Source organism: Meriones unguiculatus, chromosome 5 (genome assembly GCF_030254825.1).
Source record: "Meriones unguiculatus strain TT.TT164.6M chromosome 5, Bangor_MerUng_6.1, whole genome shotgun sequence".
Classification (NCBI taxonomy): Eukaryota; Metazoa; Chordata; class Mammalia; order Rodentia; family Muridae; genus Meriones; species Meriones unguiculatus.
Window position 1 is genome coordinate 111507272 of NC_083353.1, and position 23643 is coordinate 111530914.

Here is a 23643-nt window from a genome sequence, read left to right on the forward strand (position 1 = left end):
CTGAGGCTCGCACCCGGCCCTTGGCAGACTTGGGCTCTGTGTCGATGTTTATCTTTCACCTGCCTATCCTGAGGTCCCTCATGCTGGCTCAATAACAGGAGACACAGGAGTGGAGGTGACATTTTTTTCTCCTCTCTTCTCTTCTCTACAGCTGTTGATAAGCAGAGCAAAACAGCTCGCACCGTGCTGCACCCTGCACAGGGTCCTTCCGTTAGCAGGACTCTACCCCAGGTGGGTAACCTGGACTCCATGGCCGTCCGAGCTCTCCCTACCCTCAGTGGCTTCTACAGCCCACGCCCCACACCTGCCTCAGCTTCCCCTTTCCCGCCCTCCAATTAGGAGAAAGAGAAAGAAAAGAAAAACTCAGAAACCTGAAGAATGTTTGGAATTTATTCTCTTAAGTAAGAATATAACATTTGTTAAAAAGAAAAAAAAAGAAAAGAAAGAAAAGAAAAAGAAAAACAAAAAACCTTAAAGCACAACACCTTGGTTTCACAGTAATGGCAAAAACAAACTTACACAATTAAATAAAAAACTCACAAAGCAACACACCAAAAAACTCACAATAGCACAGATTAAAAACAAGGGCAAATGAAAAGCTTTAGGGAAGGTCAGAGTGGACAAAGTGTTCCTTGGCACAGCTAGTCCTCCACTGGCTTCTATGTACCAAAGTTTTGGGCATTTGTTTGCTGCCCCTCTCCTGCTTCACCCCAAGGGAATACTAAGGTCATTAAAAGTGAACCCCTTACTTCACTGGGCAGTAAGTATTCAGTGGCACAGAGGGCCTAAGAGGGTCCCATTGTCCTGGAGGAAGCAGCCAGGCATAGTAAACACTAAAAGACAGTGGGTAGCTTTGATGGCCACGACAAACCAATGGAGCCCACAGGTTGACTTGAGAGAAAGTAGGTGTCTGTGATGCTCTGGTCCCCCGCCCCACCACCAGGAAGACTATCGCTTTGCTGACTAGGAAAACTGATTACCTGAGTTTGGGGTGTGTGCCACCCACCTTCTCGGAGACCCAGCCCCACATCTACGCCTCCACAGAAGGCCATGCCTAGCTGCTGGGTTCCCCTGGAATCCTGACCGGGCCTGGGTCAAGCCTGGGCAAGCTTCCACAGAGAGTCCCTATGGCTTTCAGATCAAGCAGCTTTAAAAACGTCTCACTGGTACCATTTAGGTCACAGTGTGGTGTCTATATATACACACACCTATACACTGAACTCAAACCTGTACACATGTATAGATACACATATAGTATACACATATGGTGAGGTGTGCATGCACCAATGCTCACAGGGTACCGCTGCGCGGCTTTGGCTCTAGTAGGAGGGGTGGGATGCAGGCAGCATGGCGGCTGCTCCACAGTGCTCCCTTAGCTGGGGTTTACAGCAGGCTGAGAAGGGAAGAGGCCCTGGGAAGCCATGCGAGGATCCCTAACCTCCTCATCAGACAGAGGCCCAGGGATGAGCGGCATTCTTTGTAGCCTGTGGCTATTCTCGGGGGTACGGGCAAAGTTCGGGCAATCCCTTTGTTTCCTAACAGTCCCAGCCAGTACCATGTAAGGAGTGTCTGGGGTCAGGGAAAAGGCCAGTGCCACTCCTAAACTACAGCTTCTCCAGGAAAGACGTTTCCTCGCCAGATGACTGGGGAGTGCTTGATCTCCGCTGTCTACACTGCAAATGCTCCCGATACTGTGTACTGGGAGAAAAGCTCTCCTCTCCCCTTCCCACCCAAACGTCTTGTGCTTCAATTTTGTTTCTGCATAACGGGGTTAAAGGAACCACTTGCAACCAAGGGCTCATGTCCAAGACGACAGCCATCCCATCTAGGGTTTTTCTTTGCCTGCTTTCCAGACTTTCCCTAAACTCCAGGCAGGTACCCTGAGGCCAGGGTAAGGAAATCTGTGCCAGGCCCACTGATCCGTACCAGTTGAGAAGAGGTGGCTTGGAAACAAAGCATTTACAGGTTCGAGAGCAAAAAGAGGAGTTCTATATTAAAAGCACATTACAAACAGAAAGACCGTAGACAGTGTCTCAAACAGTGAGTCAGGCGGCAGCTGCAGGCGAGGTTACCAGAGGAAGACAATGTGTTAAACCTATGAGGGGTTACGGTGGGTTATATTTTCATTTGGGGGTATTATTTTGCTTTTGCAACAGCACTAATTCTTGCCTACGGGGAAAGAGCAGAAGGGAGAAGAGCGAAGAGCTATGAAATGAGGAAAGTGCGGGACCAGAGTGCAGGACAGGTGGCCACAGCCTGGCTCTTCCTGCTCCTCCTCCACAGAGGGTCCCAGGGAGCATGGGACAAAATTAGGATCGGGTTAATAAACCTTCTGGAAGCCTGAGGTACTGGGTTTTGCCTGAAGCTTTCTGGAGGGAGTTTAGTCGAGTGCTCAAAACTAATGTGGGATTTGAGAAAAAGGAATTTCTACCAAGGAAGAGACAGAAACCTATTTCATGGCACCTATAAAATGTCAGTCATAATCTACTCCAACCCCCCCGAATCTCAGTGGATAGCAAAGATTAGCTCAAGGGCAAGTGTCAGGGCTTTGAGCATGTTCAGGACCTGGTTTTCTAGTGTAGGGGGTCCCTTGGTCTAGGGTTTAGTGCCAGCCTCACACCATTTTGACACTCAACCTGGGATATTTTGGGGTGCCAAATCTTGACCCTCTCTTCCTGTTCTGAAAGCCTGTTCTAGCTTGGGTCCTTTCTTGATTATTTTGATTCTTTAACCACAAGGCAAATCCATTTTCTCAGTGGCTATAGAACATTCTTCTCCTTATCTATGGAACCCTTAATTCTTGAGAATGTCTAAAAACCTGAAGCCTATTATGCTTTCCTTAGATAGGCAGAGAGGCAAAATGAACAAACCGAGAGAGTTAGCAAAATCGCCAATAATTCTTTTTAAAAAGAATGTTCTTATACTTTCTACCCATAGGGAAAGTTGGAACTTTTGTGGTCGAGTCATCTGGCTCTTTGGCAAAGCTATGAGGTGGGGCCCTCCCCTGATCGCTTGCACATTCCGGTGTGAAGCCAAAGTCGTGCCCAGGGCCAGGATACTTCACTCTGCCAGTGTGTGCTCTGGGAGTGTCAGCGAGTGAGAAGTACTACCGAGGGCTTGGCAGACTTCATAGGGCTTAAAGTCACTCATGGCTTGGGCACGTGATAAACTGAGTCCCACCAGCAGGGCACCCCATGCTGACTATAAGAAGGGAACAGACAAGTAGTGGCAGTCGTGTCCACAGGGCCTGGCTGGGGTTTCTGTGCCTTGGAGCCTTAGCACACCCTACCCCCACAGTGCTCCTGCCAAGCCCCGGGCGCATTCTCCCTCCTCTGGCACACATGCCCTAGGGCCGTGTCAGCTCCTGACTTCAGCAACCAAAGTAGTTCTGTTTGAAGGCTAAGAAAACACTTCTCCCTCCTCCATCATGGAAAGTGTATTCCAGCTCCTCTGTGGCTTCTGACACTGGCTGATAATATTTCATTTTTATTCGAGTTTGTACCTGTATGTTTGCTGTTGGGCACAGTGGCGTAACGCCTTTAATCCAGCACTTGGGACGCAGAGGCAGGTGGAGCTCTGTGAATCTGAGGCCAGCCTGGTCTACACAGACAGTTCTAACCAGGGCTACATAGTGAGAATCTGTCTCAGAGACCACACACAAAAAATAAAAAAAGTAAAAAAGATATACTTGTCGTAAACAAGAGGAGATGTGTGACGTACAGAAATACAGCCCTATAGACTTCAGACATAAAGAGTGACCCCCGAGAGATGTGTGGGGTCACCACAGGGGCCTCTGGACCTCTCAGCAGGGTACAGAACTGTGGCTGGTTTTACAAGGGCACACGGGGAAGTTTTAAGGAAAAAGGCAAGACAATTCTTTACAGGCCTCAGGCTCCTGATACTCCCTATCCTGCCTTGCAATGGACAGAGCTGGCGTGGGTTTTTGAGGTAGGATGGTATGAGCTCTTGACACAGGAAGTGGTAATAAGAGGGGGACACGTGGGTCTTGACCCTCACTGGAAACTCAGATGCCTAAAGTGGTTAAGTAAGATAGGGTGGCCCCTGTCACACGGACGATCTGGACACAAGAGCTGGGGAATGGGATGCAAAAACTTCAAGTTGCAGCGAACACACTCCGACTGTGGGCCACAGTCACATGTCTCTGTGACATGAAACAGGTCCTACACACACGGGGGCATCATGCAGAAGCCTGTGACTCTGGGCTCTCCCCGGGACCAATGACATAGCAGCCTCTTTGGGGTTTCTGTTTCTGTCTACACCGAGCACCCTGGTGTGCCGTGGGGGTGTGTGACAATCCTACCTACCAGACAGCACCGTCACTGGCTCACAGCCTGCCAGTGAAACTCCCCTCCGATCTGCACCAGCACCTCAGACAGGCCATAGAGGAAGGGGACTCCGAACGCCAGCAGCTGACACATGAAAAAGGAGTCCAGGGGGTTCTGGGCCACTTGGTCCCCAATTGAAGAAATGTTGGTTTGTAGGTGCTGGCTCATCCCCTTGGCCTTGTCACACAGGCCAAGAGAGTGACGCACCACCCAGCCAAACAAGGAAGTGAGGCTACCTGGAGTTCTCTCAGCTGAGCTGCTGGCGACGCTGGCCAGTCCGTTAGCATCTGCAGCGGGGCCATCCTGCAGGGGTCCTTTGGCTTCCTAGAAGAGTCCATGAGAGAAAAGAACAGTGACTCTGACTGTTTGTTCACGGGGGCAGGCAACCCTGCCGGTCCCACTCACAGGAAGGAAGCCGTTACCTTTCCAGACAGAGGAGCCACCGCCGGCCTCTTCCTTTGCGCGTAGCCAGACAGTCGGTAGCAGTAGTGCGGCTTACAGTAGAACTTGCCTGCGGACAGCAAGAAGCAGGGAGAAGAGGAGTGAGCAAATCTCCACAGCTGGGAACTTGGCTGGCTGGCCACAGGAGGCCACTGCATAACCCCGACCCCACACAGCTCCCGGCTCCCCCTGCAATCCAGAAAGGACAGCCCCCCGGCCTCCTTTCCCTGGGTCTCGATGTGGAGGTCTTTCCTCTCGGGTGTGTGAAAGCTGTTGAGCAACCACCAATCGGTGCCCAGGGCAAAGAAGTGAGGCTTGCATGACAGAACGGCCAAACAAAGTCATAGTGTGTGGGGACAAAGACGCGGTCACATGAAAACTGCAGCAGCATTTCTGGGGAAGGCAAGATGAATACAGATGCAGGGTGGAGGCAGGAAGGCTAAAGGGCAAGGGCGGTGCCAGCTACCAACTCCGACAGAACTATCTCTGCTCTCCATCACAAGCATGGACTCCTACCCCTCTCCTCACTAGCCAGCCCCTGTCCAAGACAGCTTGCAACCCTAGAGTGCTAAAAATAACACCAGAGAGGGGCCAGAGAGATGGCGTAGAGGTAAAGGGGTTAGCTGTAGATAACCTAACTTCAGTCCCTAGGACCCACGCCAAAAGCAGGATGCGGTGGTGGGAATCCACAATCCCAGCATTCCTATGGACAGATAGGAGGCGGAGACGGGAGAACTGGCCAGAGGCTTTTGGCCCGCTACCCTGGAGTATGCATTTCTGCAGCAGTAACAAACAGCAGGAGAGACCCTGCCTTAGCAAGGTGGGTGGGGATAACTGACTCCCAAAAGTTGTTCTCTGACCGTTACACAATGGCATGCACACAATGGCATACTCACACATGTGCTTGCTCACACACACACACACACACACACACACACACACACACTCACATAAAACAATAAACAACAAAAAGTCTCCCATGGATCACAAACAGTAAGAATGAATAGAGTGAAACTCAGTGTGCCTCAATATCGTCAGGCCTAAACATGGCTGTCAGTCATGGTCAGTCTCTGTGAGTTTATTGGGTCCTACTCCCATCTGTGCCATCTCCTGAGGAGAGTGCGGCTAAAAAGGTCTGCGGGACCTACTTCCCTTCCCAACGCAGTGTGCTGGGCCGAGCTAAGAGTCAAATCACCTGAATCTCTCCCCTAACGTAAGGCAGGAGAGCTTGACATCAGCCCCGCCCTGAGAATGGCTGCATCAAGACCTAATTTTCCCCTGTTGTCTGCCAAGAGTGACTTCAACAAAGGTAAACCCGGGGGATGGACAGGTTTGGAAACAAACGCAAGCAGCCCTTCTGCTCCTTTCTCCTGCCGGGTGGTCTGGGAGTATCGACCTCTACTGTGTATTCACGGCGCACACGCATTAGCTGTGCAGGTGTATGCACGTGTGCGTGAGTGGAAACCAGCCTGCGTTCCCCTCCGCTGCTTCTGGTTTTATTGCCTTGAGATGGGTTCCTTGCAGAACTGGAAGCTCACCATTTCAGCCCCGGATCAGGGAGACCCCAGGATCTGCCTGTCTTTGCTCTCCTATGCTGAGCCTTGTGACTCTGCCTGGCTTTTTTTTTTTTTTATGATTCAAACTCAGATCCTTAGGCCTACAGAGCAAGTGCTCTTATACACGGAGCCATCTGCCCAACCCTATATGTTTCCTTCATTTTTTTAAGGTAGCTGACTTATTCCTTTATCTGTGTTTCTTATTATGTTAAGTCAGCTTTGTCAAAAACCTGAAAAAACAACTTAAAGGAAGAAATTTTTGTGTTGGCTCATGACTTCAGAGGTCCAAGGTTACTTGGTCCTATTGCTTTGGGCCTTTGGACCATGATGCCTTGCTGATGAGGGGAAAGAGATGCTCCCTTCAAGATGGCAAGAAGCAGAGAAAGCATGGGGCAGAGGCCAGGGACAAGGTACATCCTGTGACTACAGTTTTTTTTCTTTCTTCTTTTTTTTTCTTTTTTCTTTCTTTCTCTCTCTTTCCTTTCTTTCTTTTATTTTTTTAAGATTTATTTATTTATTATTTATACATTATTCTGCCTGCATATACATGCCAGAAGAGCACAGGATCTCATTATAGACGGTTGTGAGCCACCATGTGGTTGCTAGGAATTGAACTCAGGACCTTTGGTAGAACAGCCAGTGCTTTTAACCTCTGAGCAATCTCTCCAGCCCCCTTCCTTTCTTTCTTTCCCTCTCTCCTTCTTTCCTTCCTTCTTCCTTCTTTTTCTTTCCTTCCTTCTTTCTCTTTTTCTTTCTTTCCTTCTTTTTCTTTCTTCCTTTTTTCCTTTCTCTTTCTTTCTCTCTCTCTCTTTCCTATACAGGGTTTCTCTGTGTAGCCTTGGCTGTCCTGGACTCACTTTTTAGACCATGCTGGCCTCAAACTCAGAGATATTCCTTCCTCTGCTTCCCTGAGTGCTGGGGTTATAGGCGTGAGCCACCAGGCCTGGATGTCACTACAGTTTAACAGGTTCCACATCCTTAAGTTTCCGTCACTAACCAGTAATGCAATTAACTTGTTCATCCATCTGTGGGTTAACCCACTGATGAAGTTAGAGCCCTATTGGGCCAGCGGCCTTCCAAAAACCCCCTGGGTAGTGACTGAGTCCCTAAAGACACCTGTACCTGGATACTTCGGATTTAAAGCTAGTGGTGGAAAAAAGTCAGAAAGAATTTCATGATAGGTCATGTTTCCCCAAACAGGTTTCTCACCAGCTGCTGGCATTCAGCCAGGATTTAGAGACGTGGCTCTGTGGGAACACATGACTGGCAAAAGGTCAGCTCACCGTCTGCTTCTCTACGGGTGAGCGAGGTGATTCACATGTTTTTGGTTTCCTTTTGTTTGTTTTGTTTTTAGTTTATCCACCATTCCTTTCATATAATCTGCAATAGGCCACTCTGTTCTTTTGGAGTTTTGTCCCCAATAAATAAAAAATAAAATACATTAGTGCCTGGATGATCGACTACGTTTTGGGTCGGCTTTATGTTTCCTTCTCTAAGAAATAACCATCCTCCTTCATGGGACTGTGATGGGACTATGACAGAAGATACTGGATTAAACTTGACAACCACAGCTACCTCAGAACCTATTCCCCAGGACTGGCATGTGACTGAGGCCAGGTTGGCCATGGCCATTATGGGTGATTGCTGTGATCTTGAAGGTAGGAAGTGTAACCCTAGAGCTTACACTTTAGCCTGATTTGGGTTTTATTATAAAGCCTGTTTATGTTTAAAATCTTTAAAAGTTTCACATTTTTAAAATTTATGTGGTGTCTCACTGTATGTCTGTGCCTGTCTCTGTGTATATGTGTGTGTGTCTGCATCTCTGTGTGTGTATCTGCGCGTGTGCCTGTAGGTAGGCATGGGTGGGCACATGTGGAGATCAATGAACAACAGGAATTGGTTCTCTGCTTCCACAGGTGGGTCCCGAGCGCTTGGCCTCAAGCGCCTTCACCTGCTGAACCATCTCACTGGCCCGAGGCTTCCAGGGAGAGAACACTAGTTACTCATTACTGCATTCTTTGTATTTTTTCTTCTAAGCTAGAAACCGAGACCATAAACCCTGACTCAGGCTGCGCAGCCCTGGATCCTGCTCCATATGGTAACAAAACACAAGGGTTTAAGCTTCAGAAACAAGGCTCAGACCTAGCCAAAAGGTGACTTCCAAGCGCAGTCCAGAGAGCAGAACGTGATGCAAGAGCACAGCTGAAGTAAGATCTCAGTTTAAGCGCCATGCCACCCTGCAGTCCTGTCAGCCACAGGAAGGGGACAGAACTCTCACCTTGTCCGGTGAGACAGTTCTCTGACACTGGCATGAGCTGTGTGTGCTCTGTTAATCATTAATGCTTCTTTCTCTTTTGAAGGTACGGATTCATGTAGCCCACCCTGACCTTGAACCTCTGGTCTTCCTGCCTCCACCTTTCACGTGCTGGGATTACAGGAGCGTGCCACTCTAGCCACTCAAAAAGAACACTCTAATTTTTATCTAACATTTACTATGTGCCAGATACAATTCTGACCACTTTGCATCTATCCATTCATTTTGTGCTCACAAAACATCGGTAAGAGGCACAGCCTGGCTTAGCTGCCAAAGTTTCCCAGTCACGGCATCTCAGGCAGGAGACCGGCTCCAGAGCCTGCACTGTCTGCCATTGCACTGTGGCTCCTGTCTCAGGAAAGCCAGCCAGGCTGACATTGTGGATTAATCACAACTGACTGGCGATCGTTAGATTAAGCATTTTTGTTTTGTTGTTTTTTGAGATAGGGTTTCTCTGTGTAGCCTTGGCCATCCTAGACTCGCTTTGCAGCCCAGGCTGGCTTCAAACTCACAGAGATCCTCCTGCCTCTGTCTCCCTGAGTGCTGGGATTACGGGCGTGTGCCACTGCACCCTGAATTAAGCAATCTGGACAATCAAACTGTGTGACTGGAAAGGGAGGACACAGGTGTGAGTCAGGCAGGCCCAGTGTGAACTGGCATTTATTCAACTGTTTGAGAGTGTCATTAATGACGTGGGCAACATGGACGCTGGGTCTCCATCAAGGCAGATGAGTACTTTAGTTGGATGGAGCAGCAGAAGACACGAGGCTTAGCAGGGAAGAGCAGTAAACGCCTCTGGCACAACTGTGGGGCAGAGGTGGTGGTGGTGGTGGTGTAACTGGAACTCTGGGGCTACTTCAGAAGTCTGGAGGGACCTATGGGGAGAGGATGTGGGGCCAGGAAGGCCAGGAAGGCCAGGAAGACCATCTCAACATGACTAGGAAGGTATGTTCTAGGAAGGGAAAGCTCAGTCAAGTTCCTGGGGCACCACTGGCGCCTTGGGGGATGAAAATGAGATCAGTGTGCTTTGCCTCACATGAACTGTGTGCACCATTCCCACCGAGCGTGCCAGCCCATGTGTTAAATAAAGGCTTGCATCTTGCTCTGAAGAGAAGGAGGTGAAGGTGAGTGTGTCTCTATGGGCAAAACCATGACCATGGCCAGACCCTGAGGGGTCTTCTTTCCAGGCGCACTCTAAGGTAAAAGGCTAACTAAAGTGACCTACGTATCAGGGACAGTTCTAAGAGGTGGGCGCCAACCCCTCTCCTTGGGTAAGAGCATGCGTGACAGTGGAAGCAAAAACCCCGTGCTAACATCTTACCTTCCTCGGGCGGGCAACCCTTTCAGTTCTCCACTCAGCGGCCTCTCTGCTAATGTGGGAAGAGCTCACCGCCTAACTCCTGCCTTCTCTTTGTGACTGAGCGGCAGCTGTCTGAGCTCCACTACTAGGAGGGTCTGGGTGACAGGAGTGACCTCATTGCATGGGCTCCCTCTGCCATCAGTTTCTGGTCTCTTTACAGTCACTATACCACCCACCGAGACGTGGGCTTTGTAGCACCTGATAAGGACCTGGTTTCCTCTTCTACTTAACTTGGTTTCTCTATTACTTTTAAACCAATTAAATCACCTCCCACTAATCCCTCAGCATTTTGCAGGAATGGCCACAAAGGTCATAAATGCCTTTGGCCACCTATTTCCATCCCTTTAAGAACCTCAGACTCGATGGTGGTGGCACATGCCTTTAATGCCAGCACTCAGGAGGCAGAGGCAAGTGGCTAGCTGTGAGTCTGAAGCCAGCCTGGCCTACAGAGCGAGTTCTAGAACAGCCAGGGCTACAGAGAGAAACACGGTCTCGAAAAACCAAACCAAACCAAACCAAATCCAAAAAAGAATCTTCAGAAGACCATTGGCTGTTATTGGCATGCATCTCTATCATCTAGCTAAGGGCTTTCCACAGTTAAACCAGAAGACCTGGGCCCCATGAGGTGCTGAGGCAGGGTTGGGGGGAGGTGACAAAGCTTGGGCATTTCAATCTGCTCCATAAGGCCTGGGATCTATTTTTGGTTGCTGTCATCAACCTTAGGCAGGGAACACGAGTTCTGGGAACCCTTATCATGCCCCTTTTAGTCACCAGAAGTCTCATGTGAGCAAGAAAGTAAGTGTATGAAGGGCGGGAGACGACATGGATGCCACCACTCTCATCACCTCTTTGCTGAACAGAGCTGTTAACAGTTTGGTGACGGTAAAACCCTTTTTAAAGAGCCTTGGAATGAAAATAAAATGGAAGGGACGGCCGAGAAGGGCTGGTATGGAGAAAACGGTGAGAGGAATGAAGGCAGCCAGGACTTGGAGGTCTTTGGCTCGGAGGAGGCAGGTGGCGCCACCCTCAGCTGGCGCGGAATGACTCACCATCCTCTAGGTCGTAGGCATAGGCCGAGAGGCGCAGCGTGGTGGCGCAGTACTCGCACTTGAAGCAACTGCGGTGAAAGAACTTGCCCTCGGCGCTCAGCCTCTCCATCACGTAGACCCGCTTTTGGCAGAAATAGCACGTGTCGCTGCCCCCCAGGTTCTGTGGGAACTCCTTCTTTATGGAGCCCTGCGGGGGTGGGTAGAAGAGGGGCACATCAGACTCTGGGGCTTCTCTCGGGGCCGGGCAAGCCCTCTGGGGGTGAAGATGAGTCGGGTCACACGGACGCAGACCGTGGGTACTCAATGACTATAAGTGCTCTGTTTCTGGCTTTTCCAAAGACCAGCTCTCAGAGTATGCAGCTTCACTGCACAAAGCCCCTCCCGAGGACCCTCAGGATGAGCTGGGGTCTAAGCCGTGATGATCAACAACCAGGAGGTACCTTAGAGGAAGGGATCCGAGTTTTCAGAACTTCGTAACACTCAAACCAACTACTCTGCCAGAGTTTTGCTTCAGGGATAGAATCAATATATAATATACTCGGTGTTTGTGTGTGTGTGCATCCCCGAATACTGGAGGGGCCATCTTTAAGGAGAAGAGTGCTTTTCCACAGAACACTCTAAGTATCTACCACAGTCCTAGAAATTCAGTCTTCAAAAGTGAGACTACCTCAAGAAAGCGCCCGGGTGGTAATCCAGTGGCTACAGAAAGCATGAGGCCCTCAGAGCAGGCGAGGGCTGTTGGCCGCGGTGCCAAGGCTAGAGACAGTGCCCCTGGGATATCTCTTACCAGTTCCTTCTTGTCTAGAAGGGTTTTAGGCTGATCTTTCCTTTGAAGCTGATTGGCTATCTGCTCAGCCAATGAGCTCACGCCGCCCGTGTACATCTTTATATACTTCTATTGGTTGGAGGTTACACAATGACCAAAGAGAAGGGAAATGAGAAGGAAAAATAAATAAATAAATTAAGGAGACAGGAAAAAAAAATCTTTGAGAGGTGCCAAATGAATACACAGTGCAAACAGCAAACCATGCCAACACAGTGCCCACAAGCAGAAACTGGGCAGTGAGCGAACACTGTGCCAGGGTCCACGCGGTGGTCAGCACACACTGAGCAGTGGCAGTGGGCACATTCTTCCACAGGGAATGACTGTTTTTTTTTCCAAAAGTCTAGTTCTGGGGATGCGTGGTGGTGGTGGTAAGAAGACAAGATGGAAGTAAACGTTAGAGAGAGGGAGGCCTGAATCCTGGGTCCCCACAGAGTTTGAGGATCAAGTCCTGGCAGGTGACTACAGTGTCAAAAGCTAGGACAGGGCCCCATGGGCTCTGCGAATAAGGTGACTGCTTCAGGCTGGGAGAGAAACAGGCAGATTCTTCGCAGAGTTCTGGCATTGCCGGTAACTCTCAGCCCTTCAATGCGACCCACAGAGCCTGTTCCATTCAGCAGACCATCCGGATCTGGCTGGGGGCCGGGGCTGGAGAACAGAAAGGCAATGCTCATCTCCCCAAATGTGGAGGCTGGACAGTGGGACACCAAGGCACAGGCTATACCCCGAAGGAGGCTGCTCATTTTGACCCCAGGAAATCAGGAGGTTTCTGGCCCCGGAGGAATTGGTTTGGAAGTTGAACAATGGCAAAAGAAGACAAAAATCCAAAGCACACATCTGTGCACACAAAGCACACAAGCTTGGCACTCAGGAGCCTAAGGCAGGAGGAGCACTGCCATGAGTTCGAGGCTAGCCTGGACTACTTACTAAGGCGGTCTACCCCTATTCCCCAACACACACAATCAATTAATGCAACCCCCCTTTTCACAACGCTGAAGAAACAAATAGGAGACACGACCATGTCTGCATGCTGAGCCACCATGCCCACAGAGGCCTGGCACCCATGCCCACAAGAGGCCTGGCATGCTGTCCTGGGACTAGCATCAGTCTTGTGGGCAGTTTTTCAGAGACCTGACAGCTAGGATTCTGGGTAACCACAGTGGGTGCTGCACCTCTCCCAGCAGGAAGCGAGGCTCCCAGGCAAGTGGGAAAGGTTATCACTAATTCAGATGGCAGAATTACAGAGGGTACAGTTATTCCAGGGAGCCCATCAACCCCCTAGGGAGTGGCTTCAAGGGACAAACCTGTAAAGCTATGTAGAAGGGCTGCCGGCCCAAGCAGCAATGTGCCCAGGCTCCCTGGGGACAGCTCTGTAAGTGTGGGAACAGACACACTTGAGGAAATACTTCTCGCCAGGCTCAGCCAAGGCCTGGCTGGAACTGAGCAATCAATTTCATTTTCCAACTCAACCACAGAGACTTCTTAGGAGCGGCTTCACCTGCCATTACTTCCACAGATTATGTCCCTCAGCGAGTGATTAGGGACCTGGAGAAGCACACATTTGCGACAGGCAGACACCAGGTAGAGGAGAGCAGAATCAGAGCTAAGCTCTTGTCTAAAATAAAAAAAATCGAGTTTTCTTCATTCTGTGGAACAGATGGCAAAGTGCCCAGCGCACTGCAGCCCTAGCCCCACTTTGCGCAGCCACAGCCCTACTGTGTGTGCCCAGGACCCTTCTCTCACAACCAGAGACCATCTCTTCAGCCATGGCCTGGGGCTGCACGCATAGTAGCAACACGGACAAGCATCCCCAGAAGAGCTCATGACTCAAGTTGTTTGTTTCTGGCATGACAAGCAGCTGCGTTTCTTCTTCCTGCTCACAGAAGGGAGTCGGAGTGCAGCGATGGCTGGGCCCACACCACTGCACGCCACACACATGCAAAGGCTTCCGCACATGTACAAACTGGCTAATCCGAAGCAAAGACAAAGGCAACAGACCCTCTGGTCCCTAACAAATTCCTTGGAGAACTGGACAGAAGCCACCAGGGGGAAAAAAAGAAGCAGGGTTCATTCCACACACGATTACAAGAAGCACCAAGAGTGTTGTGTGCTCGCTCTTTTACTAGAGTGTTAGTGACGGCATGGTTCAAATTCTGTAGCACGTGAAAACATTCTTCAGTCAGAGGTTGGAAAAAAAACGCTATCAGTATCAGACACTGCTTAACAGTGGGTTCACCCTGACAGGCTGTGGTGTGTGAAACACTCAGAGAAAGCTAGCAGCCCCTCCCACCACACACACACACACACACACACACACACACACACACAGCTTCTGAAGAGCCAGGCAAAGGCGGAAGACCTCCTAGCCTCCCTCAGGCGGTGACGCCTGTGCAAGTAGAGTGAGCAGAGGCTGCAGAACACAATTTTGTCAAGTCCAGGCCATGCTACCTGTCGAAGGGAGTCAGAGGAGGGAGAGGCAGGGCGGGAGGAACGGAGGCTAAGGGAGAGCTCCCACTGGTCAACAAAAAATCGACGTGAAGGCTCAGGCTCTGGCTATAAGATACAAGGTGGAGAAAAAGAGCACAGTAAATGTTAGAAGTCATACCTCAAGCACAGGACATTTGAGTTTCAGACGGTTTTGCTCTTTAGCTGTGGAATGTATGTGGGAAATAAAAGCAGGCCTTCCAATTCCCAGAAACGAATGGGCTTCATCTATGGCTCCCATCTACTGCCCGCTTGCTCTTCCTCAGTGCTTATGGCTAGGCTGGCTCTGGAGCATGGCTCCCCGCTCTGAGCACCTGGGCGTGGTGTGCCTTCTAGGTTCACCCTCTGTGCAGCTATCATTGCTACTAGACACATGACACTGGCTTCTCCCAGAGTCAGTGCAGGGATTGCCCCTTGGCAGAGAGCTCTCACACCCATTCTAGTTCTCTCCTGACAGTGCAAAGAGGAGGACTGGGACCACACTGTACTTTGCTATTCAGGGCATGTCCTTGTCTTGTGGACAGTGCCCAATGCCTTCTCCCCCTCCTATGGCCAGAGCTCAGGGAAGCTCCATCTGCCATCAGTGTTCAGGGCAGCTCTGCTTGCTAAGAGGCCAAACAGCCAGTACGATCCAGGGACTAGACCTAAATTCAAATTGCCCTTGTCTTCCTTAGGCTGGCCTCAGCTGGTGCAACAATCTTGGCCAGCGTCTATCCTCAGCACTGGAGATCCGGTGCACACCCATTTTAGTTGACATTTCCGTGTCATGGCAGTGACAAGGTGGAGTGACAGGCAGACAGGCATCTGGGAATTCCCCACCCTCTGCTCCAGAGGACCAGGCAGCTTCCTGGCCCTGAGGCTACACTCAGATAGTGTCAATCATCTGAACCCAGGACAAGGAGCAACAATTCCCATGGATGAGTATCATTCACCAAGAGGAACAAGATGACCTACTGCCCTGCTGGAATGTGGAACAGTCTGAGTGGGGGAAGTGAGGGTCAGCTTCAGAGAGTGAGGCAGTCATGAGCCCCGGCTACAGAGCGGGGAGACGTCCTGGAAGAGAAGGCAGGTGGTGCCCCCAGTATCTAGCCTGGGCCCCACACTGAGGAAGCTATAAACAGCAGCTTCCGGGAAAGAGAAAAGCCCCTGCATGCAGTATTGCTGCTTGTGCTATACTCTCCCCGCTGGGTACCTCCTCTCTCTGATGGACACTGCAGTCCTGGACCGCACACAGCTCCCAGCCAAGCTTCTTTTACTCAACAATACTTCCTCGCTTCCTTTTCAGATGTTGTTTATTGAAAACCATCAACACCTCATTAAGGATGCATTCTCCAGAACATAGGGCACTACCCGCCCCCTACTGTGGTAGAGTCTGGGAAGAAGGAAGAGGCTGTGTGCATGGCCCAGACACCAACTCTCCTACCAAGCAGCAGTGAAAACAGCCAGGGACAGGGAGGGGAGGAGGAGAACTGCCTCTGCCTCTGTCTCATCTCTTCTGTCTAACCCTGTCCTGCTGACAGTTTGGTCCAAGGGTGGAGGAGACGGTGCTAGCATCTGTTTCCTAGTGGGCCCAAGATGTGATCTGACTTGCGCTTGGTCCTCAGGGCAGGAGGAAGGCATCTGTGAAATCATTACGAGCTGAAAGACAGCAGCCCACTGGAGACGTTTAAGGACAGGATCAATGTAAAAACGTTTATAAGGGCTCAAGAGATGGCTCAGCGGTTAAGAGCACTGACTGCTCTTCCAGAGGTCCTGAGTTCAATTCCCAGCAACGACATGGTGGCTCACAACCATTTGTAATGGGATCCTCTTCTGGTATATGTGAAGACAGAGCGATCATATATGAAATAAATAAATATTTAAGGAAAAAAGTTTATAAAATAAGTAGGCTAGCGGCTTTATCACCACATTCATTGAAAAAAATGGCAGGATGGCCCATTTTAATCAGTGACACCTCCTCTGTTTTTCAGAAAAGATAAAGTATAGCTTTTCGTCATCCACCACATGCTGCCATCGCCTTCTTTTCCTAACCTTCCTATCCGACTTCTTCCCTAAACTCTGGCAAGATCCTCAGTTCTTAGTATTTCTATTCCAAGAGCCCAGGCTGTCAAATCCACTGTGTTCCTGTCCTGGGGGTGTCCTCTCTCCGAGTTCTCCCCCATTACCTATGCCTTTTGGCTACTTGTGCCTACTTTAGGGGTAGAAGTAATGGGGTCTTGGCATGGGATAGGAGAACAAAACTGTGAAGTCACTACGGTCCACTGTGACAGCAAAAGCAGCAGAATTAGCATCCAGTAGGGATGCTTTGCCGACGGGCACTCTGCACTTAAGGCTATTGTGTGGTCAACACCGTTGGCGAAGAGTTCTGGCTCTCGGCTGGGTGACAAGTGTGCAAGAATCCGGGAGAAGGGACGATTCTCCATGCTCCCTTCCCTCTGCCCCACCACACAGCGTGCCCAACTGCTGGCTCTCAGCATCCCATGCCACAGGCTCATGCTCTTTTACCCTCTCATGGTGGCGATTCTGCTTGCCACGGCTGTCGGCATGAAGGTCCCTGTACATCTGTTGGCAACAAAATAGAAACTTAAGCTCCATCCCAACTCTGTTTGGACCTGCTAAGGAACAGTAGGAAATTTAGGCAAGAATTCACGCCCAGCCCCAGACTTCCCTAACTAACCATGCATAATCCCGCCTGTATCAAATTCCCTGATCTGGGACAACTTTCTATACGGCTTTTCTGCCCACCTGCCTCCAATGAGGCGCCCTACGTAGACAAGGGACTATGGTTAGTGCAACACGGTGTCTCTCACACAGCAGCATAAGATTGAAGGCGTGCAGTGGAAGGCTTGGGTCGGGGGCAGGTTGGCAGGGAAGCTTTCTACAGCAAGACCTCAGAAAGGAAAGGTGGGGAGATGGAAACTGGGTGAACAAAGGACCGTCACAGAGGCCAGAGGAAACTCCGGGGCGGGGGCAGAGTAGGCCCTAAATAGGAACATGGAGGTAAGGCACAGTTTACTGTACGGAGAGGTGCGTGGAGACCAAAAGCTCTCTCAGTTAATACACAGGTGTGAGTGAGATCATGGAAAATCCTAGGGCAGGCACGAGGCTGCCTCAACCAACAGAGGGAAGAGCAAAGATGAGCAACTGTGGGGACAGGAAGACCACACTGTCCACTAAAGGTAACCTGACAGTGTCCATCCTCGGGAAATGGAAGCCAGTGTCCCAGGCGGCTGCCCTCATCCCGCTGACATGCTGCGGGGGAGCATGAGCCCAGAGCCTGCCTCTGGACTTCTCACGGCTCCCATTCGGTTCTGGTCCGCTGCTCAGCTGGAGTCTTGCACGACTCCTTGGCCTCTCCATCCTATGCCTCACAGACTGTAAAGTGGAGATGATGGTGACACCTGCCCCACAGTGCCTGGCAAACTGGCTGGCATACTGTGTGGGGCAGAAAAATGCTCACCCTGGGAGCTGTTATTTAGAGGAGGCCCTGGGCAGTCCCAATGGCCAGCATGGCTCAGTTCTTAGGCCCAGGGCCGTGAGGAAGGCTTGTAAAACCAGATGCCTTGTCAGTGCTCACCTTTCAGCTACGCTGCCTTTCCTTAGGAAAGTGTCCTTTCACAAACCCTGCCCTCGAGGTGGCTTTTTGTTTTACAGGGTTTCAGCTAGAAGGGTCAGTAGGCCTGTCTGTGTACACACACTGTATAGGTGTGCCTGCCGTAAATGTGTGATTGTGCGGTCAACAGCCATGTGTGGCTGGCGGCTCTCAAGTGCAGTTCTTCAACCATTTGCCTGGAGTGGAGACGGGTGGCTGGGTTGGTTAGAAGAAGCTGTGCAGGCCGGAGGGCAGGCTGTCAGCAGCAGAGGGAACCAAGCCCATGCAGGGAGGCCGGAACGAAGCTTTCTTGTGCACATCTTACCCGGACTGCGTAAAAGACAGCAAACGGAACGTGGCTACCCTACGTGGGACCCTGTAAAAATGTGTGCCTCTTGGAACTTACAGGCGTTGGGTCTGAGATGAGCACGGTTTATGCTTTGGTTTGCGGCTGTCCTCCCCTGACAGGGCCAGACCAGACCGTGCAGGATTTGAGAGCACAGGGCCCTAACCTGAGGTCCCGAAAGGAACTGCTCACTTGCAGCGATGAAGACTGCTTTGGCTGCAAGGGATCGTTTACAAACTTCTCTTTGAAAAGAGGGGTGACTGAGGTGGCCCCTACGTGTGCAGTACAGGCAGCGGGACAGACAGGACACAGAGCATGCAGAGGGGATCACCTGCTGGCCCCTTCGCCCCCGGCAGGAAGGTGGAGTGGGGGGAGGAGAGAGAGTGATCACTTTTTTGGGGCAGGTCCGAGAGCGCTCCTTTTCCCGTCGCTTTTACACCAACAGACACACACAAACAGAAAGAAAATGGTTGAAACAGGAGCCCAGCGGAGACTGCTCCTCGGAGGGATAAAGGCGCATTTACATATTTGCAAAGCATCCCAGAGGCCCCTTCCTTGACCACCCTCCACAGCACCTAACTCTGTTCGGCGTTGTCTTACAGTCTCTTGTCTTCCGTGTTGGGACCAGAGTACAGATGGCCTAGGTCACTAAACAGCTGGTGAGAACCTTGGTGTGTAACGCTCAAGGGTCAAGGGCTTTATCAAGGAAGATGTGGGGACCCCAAAATAGCCCTGATCGTAAGTAGAGATAAATGGTATATGGACCCCCATGGGATGTGGTACGACCTACGCACGCCACGTCACGCTGCAGCAAAGTGTGTCCCCCCAAGCCATCTGTGACCACATGCCATCAATGCATGTCTTCTTAAGCCCATCCCTCATTCGCACAAGTGCTAAAAACTCCAAAGAAATACCAGGAAATTAAGCACTAGCCGAAAGCCTCGCCCTCATTCTGCCCTTCTCCGTGGGTCGGTCCATGGTTCTGAAAGACGCTTCCCGGTATTTGAGAAACAGCCATACATTGCCCTGGGCCTTTCTGGTACTTTCCAGGAGAGACTTGGCTTCCTGTACCCGGGCGGCTGTACAGGGGAGGGGTGTGGGGGGCTGGAGAGGCATGGCAGCTGTAAGGTCAGAGAAACATCTCTACTGTGTGTTCCCACCTCACAGGACAATCTGCTTCCCAAACTGGGCCGGCCCACGTGCAGTTTGCCTGCAGGATGTACTTCTGAGGTCAAAAGGGAAAGGGGAGGGGCAGAGGACGAGCTGCAGTGTTTATGCTGGAGGGAACAGCACAGAACCGTTGGCAAGCCGACCTGCTACCCATTTTCCTCCGTCTACGGGACGGCCTAAGCAGGAGCGGGTTCTTGTGCCAACTCTGCCAAAGGATACCGTGCCTGCCACACCTCCTGCCTCAGTAAAAGCCGCGTCGGGGGACACGCACAGTGAGGTGCTGCTGCCTGCGGGAGATGAGTGGCCAGCCTGCAGCGGCCCAGGCACGGGGCCTCTGAACATATCGCTGGCTTTGAGGAGACACATCTAGAGGGCCAAACCCCTCAAGTTAGTGTGGAAAATGGTGAATGTGACTGTTCAGCATTCCACTGGAACAAAATGTGAGGTACAGTGTATCAGCGCCGCCCCTAAAGACCCTTAAGCCTGATTCCCACTGTAGCCTACAGGACTTAACGATCCGAAGCGTTTTTGCGCTGCTCCAGGTCACCGAGGCTCATTTCATCTGCCCATGGGCTTTCTAACTAATCTTTCCTTCCAACCTGTGACGGCCTACCAGCCTCTTACTTTGTTGAGGGTGACAGACAGTAAAGGAGCTGGGTGACAAGCTCAACAGGCAGGAACAACAGCAGCAACAGAAAAGCATTCCCAACACCGGCACAAGGCTGTGGGCTACTGGGCTTCATGAGCAGCCTGTGAATAACCAGGTTCCTGGTGACCCTTCCAGCTGCCAGGCTGGTCTTCACCAGGACAGAGGCCAAGACCCGGCAGGCTCTCTGAGCCACATGCACTGGCCCTTCCTCCTTCCCAGTGATGCACCACCACAGGCCGTGCACAGGGCCACCCAGGTGACTCCTGACCTTCCTGCGGTCCTGTTCTAGTCCCAGGCCCTCACGGTTCCAAACTCTGGTTTAGAATTCACCTGTTCCTTCCCATCAAGACTTCGAGCAAAGGACAGAAAAACTAAAATACCAATTCTTGATGGCATCTTTCAGAAGGCCTCCCTCTAGGAAGCAGTTCCTGTGGAGGCAGGAGGTGTGGCTGCTGTTTTGAGTTTGGACGTCGCTCCAGCACTCTCTCTTCCTCACTGAGCCCCACCTTCCACGTGGAGTATTTTTAAGAGGTTAGAAAGGAGCGTTTTCTTCAAAATGCAGTGTCAGCAATGTTCAACTCGCCATTCCTCAGCACTTCCTGGGTGCAGGGCTGGTGAGGTTGGCCATGGGAGAGGCTAACAGAACCCAGGATCAGCTCACCTCACCTCAGCACCCTGTCCCAGTGAAGTGACTGAAACCTGTGATGAGGAGACTCATCCAGCACTGCCTCCCCCAACTCGGTGATAGGCCACTCAACTGTGATGCCAGGGAGGAGAGGGCGGATGCTTCCCACCCACTGACAAGGCTTCTCTTCTGCCCGAGGCGTGGGTCCCTCCTCCTCCCGACTGTCACCATAAGCAGCTGTTTTAGTGGAAGTCCCCAGCAAGAGGCTGCTTGTTTATTTTGGGGTGGTACTAAGGATGGAGCCGGGGCCTCACGAAGCTGGACAAGTGCTCTACCATTGACCTACAGCCTCAGTTCCCAAGACCCTCGACAAAGACGTGGACAAAATCCCAAGTGGAGGGGGAAAGCAACCCATGAACATTTTTATATAGGTCTGAGAGAAACAAGTGCACAGCTCCTGACTCCTTTTGTAGGTCTATTTCCTGCCTCACACAGAAAGCCTTACTTCCCCAGTTCTCCCAGATGACGACAAAGGTCACATGGGGACAGGCCAGTAAAGAGCCCATCTGGGAGCAATGTTACAGCAGCAAAGACCCAAGGGCTCAGGTCCCACACCTTGGTGAGTTCCTGCATCACTCCAGCTACCTTCACTCCCGAATTAACCGTCTTCCCAAGAGGCTCCTCAAATCCCAGGGAGTTAATGCAGTTACGGAATCGGACCAGCACGGTCTGTCAAATGTTCCCCAGAGTTACTGGCAGTCCAGAGTCCTCCCGGCCCTGGTGAGCTAGGCTTTCAGGCGGCCAGGAGCAGGGGTGGGGTGGAAGGCCAGGGGTGGCCCATTCTAGACCCCAGCAATTCTTTTACCTGTTTCCACTGGGGGATGGGAGCAGGGCGACCCTGCTCTGGCAGGCAGCAGGACGGCTGGCCGACCCCACGCTCTTGTGTCGGCTATGACACACACAGGCCACATGTGAGTGGGGGCAGGACATGGAGACAAAACAAAATAAAACACATTAAGGTGGAAGACATAAAAAAGGTCCCTGGGCAGGACAGACACGCGCCTATAAACTGAAGAGGTGGGCAAGGCTGAGTTAACTCTTAGAAAGTTACATTAATCAGGGAAAGATAACAGCATCCCCCAAACCAAAAGCAAGCTCAGAAATGGAGGGGGGAAGAAGAGGGTGTGGGAGAGGAAAACAAGCTGTGGTTCTGGTTACCCTTTTCCCAGGCTGAATTCTCTAGTGTCTACACTACTGCACTATCTGATTAGGAAAACTAATTCCTCCACGAAGGAGGAAAGCAGCCTGCCTGCAGGGGCAACCCTCTGTGGGAGGGCGCTCCAGCTTCCCGAGGTGGGGCTGGCCGAGTCTGCAGCAACCCTTACTGCTACCGTCCCTGCTGTGACACCGTGGGAAAGGACAGGTGTGGAGACACTAACCCAAAGCCAGGTATGAGAAGCAAAGCCAGGTGCTGCCTGCCCCCGGGGGGCGATGGTCTGCAAGCATGGAGAAGATGAAGAGAGAGGATGCGCCCCTTCCTCCCCCCCCCCACGCCCTTTCAGGTCGCCAGGGGGCACGGTAACACATCTCAGAGAGACTTTCTAAACGCCAGTCTCTTCTCTTTGGAGAAGCTTAGTGACTTCTGCAGAGCAAGGGAGGGACAAGATGCGGTGCGGCCCCTCTAGACCAGGGCACTGTCGGACTCTCACACTTAAGGAAGAGTGCCTTGATGGCTCACATTCCCGGAGAGGCATCTTAGCGCGTGGGAGCACACTTATCCCTGAGACCGCGTACACTCCCCTCTAGCACAGGCGAGAAGCAACTAAGGCATCCACCTCGGCTAGGGATGATGAAGAGCATGGGGCGCACACACTCTGAGGACGCCTGTGAGCCGATAAGACACACGGGTATGTCACCGTCAGAAAGCGAGAGGCGGGAGAGGAAGTGTCCCCTCAACAGTCTCCGCCAAGAGAACAAGAATGTCCTGAGCAAAAGTCCGGAAGGAAATGAGGTAAGACGAACACAACCGTGGGTGCCTTGGTCACCTCTATCGTACTTCTCAGATTTCCTCCACTAAACCACGCTCTTCTTCTTCTTTTTTTTTTTCTACTTGAGGTGGCGTATCATGAATGTAGCCCAAGCTGGCCTCGAGCCCACTATCTTCTGCCTCGGTTTCCCGAGCCCTGCTTTCACACCGCCATGCCAGCTGCGCGCTTCTTTTGTGATTCAAGTATGCGTGTGTGTGAACATACACGTGTGTTTATAGACATCCAGAAAGGGGCATTTTTAGATCTCTCGACCGATTCTGGTCACAGACTCCTCAGACCTGAGGTGACGCTAATGGAGCCCTGAACACATAAGAGTCAAACAAGTCTAGCCCGACCCAGGAGTCTGGGTCTATGGCACATCTTACTACGCCGAGCTCTTCCTTCCTGTACCGAGTGACCTGCTCGGGTTCGGCGCTCAGGGCTTACCTGTCTCCTCACGCCAGCGGACTGAGCAGGCGCGTTTTCTTCGAACTTTGCCAGCAGCTGGGTTGCCATGTACTTTACTTTGTTCTGGTTCCCAATGGCCGCGTCCATCCTCCTGTCTGTCAGGGTGCTCACCAGGGTGGGCCTTTCTCCTCGGTAGCTCCGGGGAGGCTCCTCCTGCCCAGTAGAAAGCACCCAAGAATCAGGATGGGTCACAGGCAACCTCCGATGCTCTTCTCTCAACGTGTGGGCAGGAACCGCACAGTGGCTTTAGGCTGGCTACCAGCACTCTGCAAAGTTCTAATGTGCAGAGCTGGCGAGATCCTGGATGCGGGGCACCAGTGGGGCACGCACCCTTGTGCTGGCATCACCAGGTCTCAGCAAAGCCACTGTGCTTTGCCAAACGTGCGATTCCAT

At 51.5% G+C, this 23643-nt stretch overlaps 1 protein-coding gene across 12 annotated transcripts in view; it reads right to left on the bottom strand.

Moving 5' to 3' along the window:
• Mical3 (microtubule associated monooxygenase, calponin and LIM domain containing 3) overlaps positions 1-23643 on the bottom strand; it is a 184564-nt gene that overhangs the window by 61628 nt on the left and 99293 nt on the right. For 7 of the 12 annotated variants that reach the window (XM_060384112.1, XM_060384107.1, XM_060384109.1 and 4 more), the window contains 5 exons: positions 23230-23403; positions 21621-21704; positions 11067-11253; positions 4769-4857; positions 4583-4670 (listed from right to left, as the gene is read on the bottom strand). In XM_060384112.1, coding sequence (XP_060240095.1) covers positions 4583-4670; positions 4769-4857; positions 11067-11253; positions 21621-21704; positions 23230-23403 — 622 coding nt within the window. Of the gene's footprint in view, positions 1-368; positions 4671-4768; positions 4858-11066; positions 11254-21620; positions 21705-23229; positions 23404-23643 lie in introns of those variants that run through there. The other 5 variants (XM_060384113.1, XM_060384111.1, XM_060384110.1 and 2 more) reach the window with 3 other exon arrangements.